The sequence below is a fragment of the Nelumbo nucifera genome, chromosome 1, assembly GCF_055504915.1.
Source record: "Nelumbo nucifera cultivar China Antique chromosome 1, China Antique-T2T, whole genome shotgun sequence".
In the NCBI taxonomy this organism is placed as follows: Eukaryota; Viridiplantae; Streptophyta; class Magnoliopsida; order Proteales; family Nelumbonaceae; genus Nelumbo; species Nelumbo nucifera.
Genome location: NC_142649.1, coordinates 214,353,780 through 214,365,991, shown reverse-complemented (window position 1 = coordinate 214,365,991; position 12,212 = coordinate 214,353,780). Strand labels below are relative to the sequence as shown.

General features: G+C 41.2%; 2 protein-coding genes across 3 annotated transcripts; one reads left to right on the top strand and one right to left on the bottom strand.

Moving 5' to 3' along the window:
- Positions 1 to 285: 285 nt before the first annotated feature.
- On the top strand, positions 286 to 6,589 carry LOC104604705 (U-box domain-containing protein 24-like). 2 transcript variants are annotated; one of them, XM_010269178.3, is made up of 5 exons: positions 286 to 673; positions 1,247 to 2,433; positions 2,890 to 3,193; positions 4,485 to 4,972; positions 5,572 to 6,589. In XM_010269178.3, the coding sequence occupies exons 1-5, from the start codon at positions 652 to 654 to the stop codon at positions 6,568 to 6,570; spliced, it is 3,000 nt and encodes a 999-aa protein (XP_010267480.2). In that variant the 5' UTR covers positions 286 to 651; the 3' UTR covers positions 6,571 to 6,589. The 2 variants fall into 2 exon arrangements, with proteins under 2 accessions (XP_010267480.2, XP_010267479.2); XM_010269177.3 differs by having other exon boundaries at positions 286 to 2,433.
- LOC104604706 (oligopeptide transporter 7-like) lies at positions 5,569 to 10,718 on the bottom strand. Its single transcript, XM_010269179.3, has 6 exons — positions 10,027 to 10,718; positions 9,844 to 9,941; positions 8,371 to 8,940; positions 8,038 to 8,296; positions 7,759 to 7,941; positions 5,569 to 7,593 (listed from the first exon to the last, which is right to left on the bottom strand). Exons 1-6 carry the CDS (start codon positions 10,504 to 10,506, stop codon positions 6,979 to 6,981), a joined length of 2,205 nt encoding a protein of 734 aa, XP_010267481.1. The 5' UTR covers positions 10,507 to 10,718; the 3' UTR covers positions 5,569 to 6,978.
- Between the last annotated feature and the right edge of the window lie 1,494 nt (positions 10,719 to 12,212).

The window sequence follows — 12,212 nt, the reverse complement described above, 5'->3', positions numbered from 1 at the left end:
CGTGTCATGCGCAGAACATTTTATGAGGCTGCTCGTGGCGTGGCGGTGACATTTCCTTGGAAGAAAGCCGAAAGCGCGCCTTTTGGAAGATGTTCCCAGATCTCAATTCACGGGGGACGGGCTATGGGGTGCGTGTGGGGCACGCTATGTGGGAAGCCCATCGGAATTACACTTGTCGTCAATCCTCCCCAAAGGACAAGACAAGTAGTAACGTACTGACGAGTAACGCCTACGGGTTATTTGTTACTCCCGCACGGTCAAAACTCAAAAGCAAGAGACGACAGACGACGAGTGAAAGAAATCTTAAGTGAAACGAGATAAATATAAACCGGAGACCCACGACGTCAACAGCGGGAAACCGGGAAAAGCATCCGAAGAAAAGGACGAAAAAGTTTCATATTCCATTTTGTTTCTCCATACTCTCTCTCTCTGGGTCGGCGGAGACGTCCATCAAGTCCTTCTCTTCGAAGAGTACTTCTTAAGCCTTAATTTTATCTGAAATTCCAGTTATATTTGTTGGAATTTCGGCCGAATCTTTGCAGGTGTTGTTGCTGTAAGCCTGTAACATATGGTACAAATTTGCGGAGATCTCTGTCCATCTACCCTTTCAACTGGAACCCTCTTGGGGTTTCTTTCCACTTGCAGATTTTCATGGAAATTTTTACTTTAGCAGGTTAGTTTCTTTCTCCTTTTGAGCTGGAGCCGGGAAAAACTCTCTTCTATCCCTAAATTTCTGATCTCGTATTCACCCCAGCTTTACTCGTCTCCTTGTGATTGATGATGACAGAACTAGTACAGACTACTGGAGAGTAGTTGTAATCCGAGTCTGTTATCTCTGATACCCCCGGATTGATCATTCTAATTCATTTCCCGTGAATTTACAGCTTTCTTCTTATCTGTACATCGTTTTCCTTCTTCTTTCTTCCATCTGAGCTTCAGCTAGAAGAATTTGAAAGCCGAAATTTCTGGGTTTCTATTTCTGTTCATGATCACTCTAGTGTTTCTCCGAAAATTTGTTGATCTATCTCTGCAGTATTTCTGAATTTTACGTTCATATCCCATGGTGATATCAATATTTCCTCTTATCCTGTTTCACCCAAATCATGCCATTTCATCCTGATTGCCACTTCTACGTGCAAATTTCTCCAAGAAAGAAATTGAATGTTGGTTCTTCCATAGCTTCTTTTTTCTGGTAGAGAGATAACGACAGATATGATTCTTAATGTTTCACTTGTTCCGGTCTCAGAAATACTTGCTCAGACGGTAGACACCATAGCAGAGACCGCTGAGGCTGCAAAGGATGTGCTTGTCGAGAAGGAGAATTTTGCCGAACTCTCGTCTTACTTGGAAAAGATTATTCCTGTTCTAAAAGAGTTGACCAAGAAAAACATCAATAACCCTGAGATCCTGAATAATGCTGTGGAAACTCTGAATCGGGAAATTAAAGCTGCCAAGCAGCTAGTTCTTGAGTGCAAAAAGAGGAACAAGGTCTACCTCTTAGTCAACTGCCGGAGTATAGTTAAGCGCTTAGAAAAAACTACAAGAGAGATCAGTCGGGCATTGGGCCTCATCCCTTTGGCCTCACTAGATCTCTCATCCAGGGTAAATGAAGAGATCAAGAAGCTATGTGACAAGATGCTTACAGCAGAATTTAGGGCAGCTGTGTCCGAGGAGGAAATTATGGAGAAAATTGAATCAGGAATACAAGAAAGGAATGTAGATCGCTCTTATGCAAATAACTTGATGATTCTCATTGCAAAAGCTCTTGGGATCTCAACTGAAACGTCAGCATTGAAGAAGGAATTTGAAGAATTCAAAACAGAAATAGAAGACACACAGGTAAGAAAGGACCAGGCTGAAGCCATACAAATGGATCAAATTATTGCTTTACTTGGAAGGGCTGATGCCACTTCGTCCCCTGGGGAGAAAGAGAGAAAGTACTTCACCAAGAGAAATTCTTTAGGCAATCAACCATTGGAACCTCTCCAGTCATTTTATTGCCCAATCACTCATGACGTAATGGTAGACCCCGTAGAGACCTCCTCTGGACAGACGTTTGAGAGAAGTGCAATAGAGAAATGGTTTGCAGATGGGAACACCCTCTGCCCCTTGAGTAGGATCCCATTAGACACATTAATTTTACGGCCTAATAAAACTCTACGGCAGTCAATTGAAGAATGGAAGGATCGGAATACCATGATCACAATTGCTTCCATGAAACCCAAACTCCAATCAGTTGATGAGCAAGAAGTGCTTCATTCCTTAGATCAGCTGCATGATCTCTGCAAGGAAAGAGATTTGCATCGAGAGTGGGTAACATTAGAGAACTACATTCCGATACTCATTGAACTTCTGCCTGCAAAAAATCGTGAGATAAGGGTTCGTGTTCTAGTCATCCTTTGCATCTTAGCAAAGGATAGTGATGATACTAAGGTACCTTCTGTGTTGCCTCTTGCTTGACTAGATTATGTCTGTTTTTATAAATGTGGAAGAAGAGAAGATATAAACCTTCTATTTGTTAGCTTGACCTCTGCAGAATTCTTTATTTATTTATTTTTAATTAACATAAAGACACCAATATTTTGGTCTGTTGATCTTGGATACCCATTATTGTAGAACACAACATCCTTATTTATTTTCCAGAACTTAGGGGCCACTACTTAGTGAAATGGTAAAATCTTGGACCAACAAGTGTGAGAGTGGGGATTCAAGTATGAGAGTGGTCACTTTAGGTTTGCCTGTATCCTGCCAACTCCTCCCAACACCCTAGATAGTCGGGATCAACATTGGGTAGTGGCCCTTATAGGTTCTGGGTTATCATTAAGAAGAAAAATGCCCATTTTTCCTCATCTTTTCTTACAAGTTCTGTCCAAAATATGCATGTTGCAGGAAAAAATTGCTAAAGTTGAAAATGCAATTGAAGCTATTGTTCGATCCCTTGCACGCCATATTGATGAAAGTAAGCTAGCAGTTGCATTGCTGTTGGAACTATCAAAAAGTGACATTGTATGCCACTGTATTGGGAAGGTCAAGGGCTGCATACTCCTTCTAGTCACTATGTTGAGCAGTGATGACACTCAAGCTGCCAAATATGCAAAGGAACTTCTGGAGGATCTCTCATTCCTTGACCAAAATGTCATACAAATGGCCAAGGCAAATCATTTCAAACCTTTATTGCAGCGCCTTTCTTCAGGTACTATAACTTATCATTCTGTCCCTTGAAAATTTTAATAAAATTATAGAATATTATCAGTACTCTAGTGTGCTCTGGTGGCCATTGTATGGATCTAGAATCATTTTGAACTTGTTCTGATCTAGATCCTATGACATTTAGTGCAACTCTTGATGAAAGCAGGCAAGTTATAAATACCTACTTGAAATTTAGGGCTTGTTGATATGATTTTCTTTTCTTTTCTTTTCTTTTTGCTGTTCTTCCTCTTTCTTGGGGGCAATAACCAACCATCTTCTTTCAGTAGTCGTAGTTTGAGTTTATAACTAGGCCTGTTAATAATAGATAAAGAGAATAACAATTTATGATATATGATGGATATGCTCCCTAAGCACATTTTCATCCATCTCTCTCACCCTCTTTCACTCCCCCCACCCCCTCCCCCCAAGGTTTTGTTTGTCTGATAGCAGAATGGCCAAAAGCCTTTATCATTGTCCAAGCTGTGATAGACTACTCCCAATCACACCTTCAAGGCTTCAACATAATAAGACCCACTACCCTGGTTTATCAAGAAAATTTATCCAAAAGCACTCGTGTGAAGTCCTCGTTGTGATAGGCTCTCTCTCTCTCGCACGCTCCAGCTCTTGCTCACTCGGGGGAAGCCCGGTGAAGTCCGTCCTTATCATCCCTGACCTTTGGAGGAGAGTAGCTAGGGTATAAAAACCCAGTTGTTAACTTGTAATAGAAACCCCCAATGAATGTGCATATAATAAAATGAGAGAAAGTAGACTAAAATAGTTTGGTAATGTGCATTGGAAACCATCAAGCACTTGGAAGAAGTGATTTGTTACAAGTTGAAGGGGCTAGAAGGGCAAGGGGTAGACCTAAAAGGACATGGATAAAAGTAGTAATAAATGATTCAAGCGCTAATAGTTTAAAAGGACATGGCATTAAAAAGAACGGACTGGCGAAACAAGATTCATGTAGGATATAGCTGACCCCATATAGTTGGGATAAGGTTTGGATGATGATGATGATGGTATGGTATAAAGACCCTCCCAAAAAATGCCTTGCCACCTAAGTGTTACCTTGTTTTCAAAGATAGTCTGTATGGTCAATAATGATTAAGGGAAGAAAGAACAAATCTACATAGACAATAGGAACATCACTACATATTTGTTCTTAATTAATACAGTGTTCTCAGAACCAGAACCCTATTGTACTTTTCCCCAAATTCTGGTCCATGTACACACTCAGCTGATTGATACTAAATTAGCACCATGGTTTAAAAACACTGATGCACCTGTTGATGCAGGACCAGAAAATGTCAAGACAATCATGGCAACCACTTTGGCAGAAATGGAGTTGAGTGACCACAATAAGTTGACTCTGTTTGAGGATGGGGTACTGAAACCACTTCTTCACTTGGTGTCATCTGGTGATGCTGAGATGAAGAAAGTAGCTGTTAAGGCTCTTAAAAACCTCTCAACCTTGCCAAGGAATGGCTTCCAGATGATTCAAGAGGGTGCAGTGTGCCTGCTACTTGACCTGCTTTACTCTCATGGAACACCCCCAAGTTTACGAGAACAAGCAGCATCTACCATTATGAATATTGCAGTATCAACTACGACACAAGAAGCCAGACAAACAGAAGTGCCACTTCTGGAATCTGACGAGGACATATTCAGGCTCTTGTCCTTGATCACCATGACAGCACCCAATATACAACAAAGTTTACTTAGGACCTTTAAGGCCATGTGCCAAGGCCCTTCTGCAAAGGACATAAGGTCTAAATTAAGACAGGTATGCCCCCTTGTCGGTGCCTCATAGGAAAAGTTATATTCTGCATATTTCTATTAAAATCAAAGAAAAATATGAGCATGCATGTTTCTCTGAAAACCATGGGCGTTTTTAGGAACTAAAGCTGAACCTGACATGGATATAACCCTTTAAACAGTGTGTGCTTATGCATGTATGCATACTTGTGCATATAATGCACATATATAGAAGTACACTAGACATGAAGATATGTACACATATGTTCTATTCAGCTCAACATCTATAACTATTGCCGATCAGTTGTGCATTCCCACTTTTACTCAAACATCTCCAAAACAGTAGTATTGGACCAATCTGAAAAAATGGAGATCTTGAAGCTGTTAAATTCCAGCAGCCTTGACCTAACACATTTGTTTATAGTGGGTTTAGCTTCGGTTGAAGCACATTTTGGTCAAACTGAACTAGTGAACTTTATGCATTATTCCTAGAAAACAGAAAATTAAGTCATGTACTTCACAATTTTATTTTGGATAGCATTTTATCATCTCTGAGTAATTTGGTGATTCTGGTTGTTTTATTTTGTCTGTAACCTAACCCATAAAAAATTTGTCTATAATCTGCAGTGCTCAGCCATTCCGGTATTGGTTCAATTATGTGAGGTTGATAACATTGGTATAGGAGCAGATGCTTTAAAGCTATTCTGCTGTTTGACAGAAGATGGAGATGATGGCTCATTGTCAGAGCATGTTGATCAGAGGTGCATTGGGACTTTAATCAGGAGAATGAAAGATTCGCATGACAAGGAAGAAATTACAGCCGCTATGGGAATCATCTCTAATCTCCCCATGGGACCTACCCAAATCACTCGGTGGCTTCTGGACGCTGATGCACTTGTAGTCATTTCCAAGTTTCTCAATGATGGAAATTCTAATAGCACCCATAGGAACAATCTAATAGAGAATGCGGTTGGGGCTATGCGCCATTTCACCATTTCAACAAATATGGAATGGCAGAAGAGAGCAGCTGAAGCTGGAATTATCCCAGTGCTGGTACGGTTACTAGGCTCTGGAACTGCTTTGACAAAACAACATGCGGCCTTTTCACTTGCTCAGTTTTCAGAGAGTTCAGTCAGGTTGAGTAGACCAATACATAGACGTGGGGGGTTCCGGTGCTTCTCGCCACCCCCTGAAGCTGGATGCCCAGTGCACATGGGCATATGTACAGTGGAGTCATCGTTTTGCCTTGTGGAGGCTGAAGCTGTACAGCCCCTTGTGACTGTACTTGGAGAATCAAATTTTGGAGCCTCTAACGCTGCTTTGAATGCACTGTTGACATTGATTGATGGTGAAAGGCTGCAGAGTGGTAGTAAGGTGCTTGATGAAGCAAATGCCATTATACCAATCATAAATTTATTAAGCTCTCCGTATACTGAATTGCAGGAGAAGTCTCTTTGTGCTTTGGAAAGGATTTTCCGGTTAATGGAGTTCAAGCAAAAGTACGGAGCACTAGCGCATATGCATTTGGTTGACTTAACTCAGAGGGGAAACAGTACAATGAAACCTTTGGCGGCAAGGATTCTTGCTCATTTGAATGTGCTTCATGAGGCATCTTCTTATTTTTAGAGGAGCATTGTTCAGTTTACTTTGGGCATTATTTTAGATAATGAATTGGTAAAATTTAGAATGAAAACAAAAAAGCCTCTTAATGTCTCCAACTAGTTTCTAAATTGAACACCAAAATACTAGGTTCGAAATAAAAATGTGTAGGTCACTTTAATAAAAAGATCAAACTATTTTTTTGGGGGGATTAAAAAGTCGGTATCCTGCAAAGTAGTTCCAATTTGACATAGGCAACGCTCTGGTGGATGGCATAGCATCAAGAAAGGATTTCTATAACTTAAAATGTTATAAGAGATAATCCAACACCTAAATTTCCAAAAGAAATCATTACCTATTTACAGTAATAAGAGAGTTGTTCCAAACTGATAAACTAGAAATCCAAAATCTATATTCAGAAATCTAACTGTTGAACTAGAAAACTGGGCAGTGATCAACAACCACCCCTTTGGCTGTTGGACAAGAAGCCAAGGGGCAGCCGTCCGGGTTGGCTCCCCACCAATCAATGCTTATTTCTTTTGAGCCCAAGCATGCAAACAAGAGCACCCCCATGAAGGCAAGCCCGGCATCAAGAGCTCCAGAGAGGACATAGTTGTGGCGCTGCCACAAATCTTGTCGATATCTGTAAACAACGAAACCAGAGAGAAAGCCGATGATGATCCAAGTGGTGAAGTTGACAGCGGTGGCTGGAGGCATCATTCCTGTTGCGCTTATCAACACAGGCATGTTGATCAGGCGAATCCATTTCTGGTTAGGGAAGGCCTTATGAGCAACCCAAACAAGGAGAGGAGCAATGGCGCCTCCTAGGAAGAACCAATTGACCGCAGCATAGGAACCCAGATCTCCAAATATTCTACGAGGGCCAATCAGCCCCCAGATGACGGAAGCATCGTAGAATACACGGTCCATCGGACAAGTCCATGGGCTGTTATCAGGCAGCACGGCCGTGTCGCAGAGGTTGGGAATGGTCATCATAAGCCACCATCCAGTTCCCAAGTATACCAATCCAGCTATAACGGTACCTATCATCTGAACATGAGTTTTATCATTAGAGATTCAGGATAAATAACTAGTATTTCATATCAAATGGTTAGACTTTAGAGAATGGGTTTCATTAATAATGAACAATTCATATCTCAGAAATAATTGCAATCAGAATCGTACGTTCATATACGTTGGAGGAAGAAGACCAACCTGGACCATGAACATTGCTCTAGGAGGAATCTTCATGTAGTGGCCAAGCTTGAAATCCTGTATAAAGGTGAGGGCCTGAGTCATACTTATGTAGCCATACACCTTGAAACATATGTTAGCAACTGGACGGCCAGGGTACAGGTAACCCAATATATACTCTGTGATGATGTTCAAACCTGGCGCCTGCATTGCATTTAAATTAATCATCAACAAAGGAGAAGTCCTCTCCGTTCAATTCAACAAACTCAAAAGAAAGAAAGAAAGAAATGGTTTGGTTACCTGGTTGGTGGTAGCAGCTATGACGCCGATGGGGAGAGTGAAGACATAGGCAACGAGGCACGCTAGCAAGACACCCCACCACCTCAACTGAAGTTGGTCGTTGTAATACTCGCAAGCGAAGATGGTGGCTGCCATGACCACCACCAGGATGAACATGAACCACCACTGTGGAACTTGCTTGTATTTCTTCATAAGCCTGGTATGCACGTCCATCCTTTTCTTATCCTTCAACGCTGATCTGCTTAGCTCCAATATTTCACTGCATATATATAGTAATAATTAATATTACTTAATCGGCAATTAATTAATTCATCAGTTGTTTAGACTTGGTACCTTCCATGAAAGAGGAGGACATGAACGATGGTAGCAGTAAGTGCAGCAAAGCCCACACCGTAGGTGAAGGCAAAGAAGGTGCTGAGGTGGAGAGGACCGTTACGCTCATAGCTGTCGAGGTCGATGTGGAACTTGGAGTTGACGATGCTTGAGATGTTGTATTTCTGACCCTTTGATGTGAAGAGTCCGGATGAGAATAAGGGGAAGGTCTTGGCCTTGTACACGTCCAACCAGTAGCTGATAGGGACTATGATATACATGATGATGAAAAAGCCCACGGCTACGTTGGCAGTGGCGAACCAAGGACTAGCAAGTGGGCTGCCAAGGTAAGAGGACACGGTGGACCAGTCGAGACCGATGGCCCCAATCCCAAGTCCCTCCAGGCCCGACCCAATTTGTTGGGCCAGAATGGATTTGGGAAATATCCAACAGACCCATGACAAGCTTGTTAACATGGGGAAAATGTAGCCGGGAAGGAGGTAGTAGGCGAAGCTGCATGTCAAGGCTATCAGGAAGAATTGGGTACGCGTAACCCCACCACGTGGCCTTTTCTCCTTCTCGTGTAAAGCCCTGTCAAAACAAAGCATGCAACCACTTTGAAACTTTCCTTGTTTGGGGGAACGGGAACAAGCTGACTACTTGTGCCACCAAGACCAACCGTTAGTTACTCAACTCTAGATCCTTTTAATTTCTGTTTGGCCTCTACGCAATCCACTTGATAAATTAATTGATTTTTTTTTTTTTTCTTTTCTTATTGTTTACTAGGACGGTAAGATGGCACATGCGTTACATGTGACTTTTAATAAAGATCAGGATCCACTACTTTATAAGGGTTAAGGTTTCTTGCATGCCTTGCCCTCTCACAGATCACAGAGAGTTAGGCCGTTTAGGAATAAAACATATATAAAGTGTTTTTACTTTTTAGTGTTTGGGTAAGAGTTGTTTTTTAAAAACACTTTATATTGAACTGACACAAAACGGGGGTTTACGCCAGATTTAAGAGGGGACCTGTGAAAATCGGTGCAAATGGTATGATACTCTATCCTAAATTATATTATTTTATATTTAGTAGTAATTAGTAAATATAAAATCATATCAGTTGTTACAAAACAAGAAAGATAATTATGTTATATCAAGTTGGGTGGGTGATAACTGGCAGTGCCGATGGCATCGGGATCCAGAATCTCGGAAGACTCTGCGATTAACTGGAATTTGTAAAAGACTACTAGAATCCCCTATTTTTATGGGATTCTTTATCCGGCGACGGACGTCGATGAATACTGAATAAGCCCTACAGAAATCGATACACAGCGGCAGCGGCGGGTCAAGGCCTTCTTCCATGGCCAGTCATGCCATTGTCGTGTTTACATTCTGCATGCATTATTATATATATATATATATATATATTCTCGTATTTACAGTGAAAACTGAAAACCGCTCAGTCAACACTCTTTAAAAGAGTTTCTTGCTCACCTGAATAACGAGACCTGAACAAGATTGCTGGGCCACCACATCTCCGCCGGTTCCACTAGATATCTCCGGAACATCCCAGCCCATCCAAAACCTAAAATCTGTAACAACAAACCCATCATCAGAATCGGCCAATCTATCTAATAGAAAAAAAAAAAAAGAAAGAAATATAGCAGGAAAACAGACCTGGGTTGTTAAAATAATAAGAAGCGCAGGAAAGAAGGTGAGTTTCCTCTTGTAATAGAGTTTAATGGCACTGAGGATGTGGGTGGCGTAAACAGTCCCTGCTCCCGCGTTGGCAAAAATGGTGATCAGAACGTGTTCTTTGACATTAAAGGGACCAGGATTCATAGTAAACTCCCATCGGCTACCCTTGAAGAACACACGTTTCGTGATCGTCGACGCCATTAAATGTCCCAGAGGAACCACAGCTATCTGAGCAGATAGCGCTGTGATTGAAATGGGTTCTGTTCGGTACCAGAAGAACTGGTTCAGGAAGGACAGCAGGACGCAAGACACTAATCCCAGCACCCACATTCTAAACGTCAGAACGGGGATGCTTGAATCATCGGTAGTCGGTACCGTCAGAGCCACCTGCTTGATCGTCGAATTTCCAGATTCCGGCGATTCCATCTCCATCTCGGATGATAGGGGATTTCCAGTCATGGATACCACCAAATAGAAAGATCTTATTTCTTCGGTCTAGCGCAGATTAGAGTGAGAGACGGTCCAGAGTCCGGAGTCCGGAGACAAGCGTGGAGACATGTACCATAAAAACTTTATTTATTTTTTCTCCTTTTTTTCTTCTATAAACATTGAGTCATAAACAACCAGACGGAGAGAACTTCTCCACACTTTTCCGGTATCATAGACTATAGATATTGACTCCCTTTACATTATCTTTAATACCGTAAATGCCTGTTCATTAATAATCACATGGCCGGTCCTTCATTATTCAACAAAAGAGGATTAGTTATTCATATGGTCCCCTGGAATTTTTGTCAAATTTTAAGACCTTTCATCCGGTTTACCTATAAAGTATAAACGTACTTTCCTTTTGTGATTGAATTACTAATTTTTGCCTCCTTTCAATTATAGTGACAGAAAGTGTTCACATGATATTTAAAAAAAAATTCAAATATTCATTTTACCTTCACACCTTCCTCTACATATATGAAAAAAAAGAGCATATTTTTTAAATTATATTTATGGTTTAGCTAATTGACTAACTCCACCCTTATTCATTATTGTCTATTCATTCTTATTGTTTTTTTGACAATTGACATCGTCAATAAGTACCCCGATGGAAAAAAAAAAAAACAAAATGTCGAATTTGTCCTCCACTATTCTTCAAAATTTCAAAATAAAACCCAACTAATAAAAATTTTCAAAAAGATAGGAATCTGATTGCCCCTCTGTTTCCGCTTTTTGTCTCCATCTCCATTTCCATTTTCGGTCTTTGTCTCCCCCTCCACTTCCGTCTATGTCTACGTCTGCATCCTTCTTGTGGAGGAATCACTGCCTTCATGTTTTGCCATCTTCTATTGTGTCTTGAAACATATTTAAAGAAACATTCATGAGTGTAGAGGGTCAGTCCACCTTTGGTCTGCTGGTCGTCCTTAAACTACAGCTATTGTTATTGTTTATATGACATTGCCTCTTGCTGCTTATGAAGCCAGCTAACTTGGTTTTCATCACTGCTCTGTGCTTCAACGCTACTTATTTGTGTAAGGTCATTGGGGTTGACCTCTGAAGATATGTTTAAATCGCCACTCAACCATGGAGATCCTTAGTAGCCAATTCCTGCATTGGAGTAGGCTGGCTCATGTCCAACGGAGGAAGGCATTTGTTGGCATGCGGCTTACACAGAATAGAGAACCCGCCATGTGTGCTTTGTTAAGGAAAAGAAGTTGGATAGAGATCCAACTCCAAGGAATAAGGACTAACCCAAACTAATCTAGAGAAGGCTCTAGGATTTGTATTATCTCAAATTAATGTTTAGTGATTAGGAGTGTGCAATCATTCTCCTAATCGAACTCTAACTCATGTACTATGAATACATGCACTAATGAGAAGCTCGACATCCACAAATCAACTCATCATTCTCTTCTCTTTATTTCTTCTTGCGTTTTACTATTATCAGTCCTTTTTCATGGTATCAAAGCGGCAGAGCCAATGGCTTCATTGTCCAGCATCAGTTCAGCTCTTCCCTCTCTCGGTTCTACTTCACCTTCGGCATCGAGCCTTGGGGCAATTACAATGCCGAACATCTCTCACTCTCTTCCAATCAAACTGACCGGCGGTGACAATTATTTCTCATGGAAGGCACAATTCCTTCCCATATTCAGTCTACATAGGGGACTAAATACTTC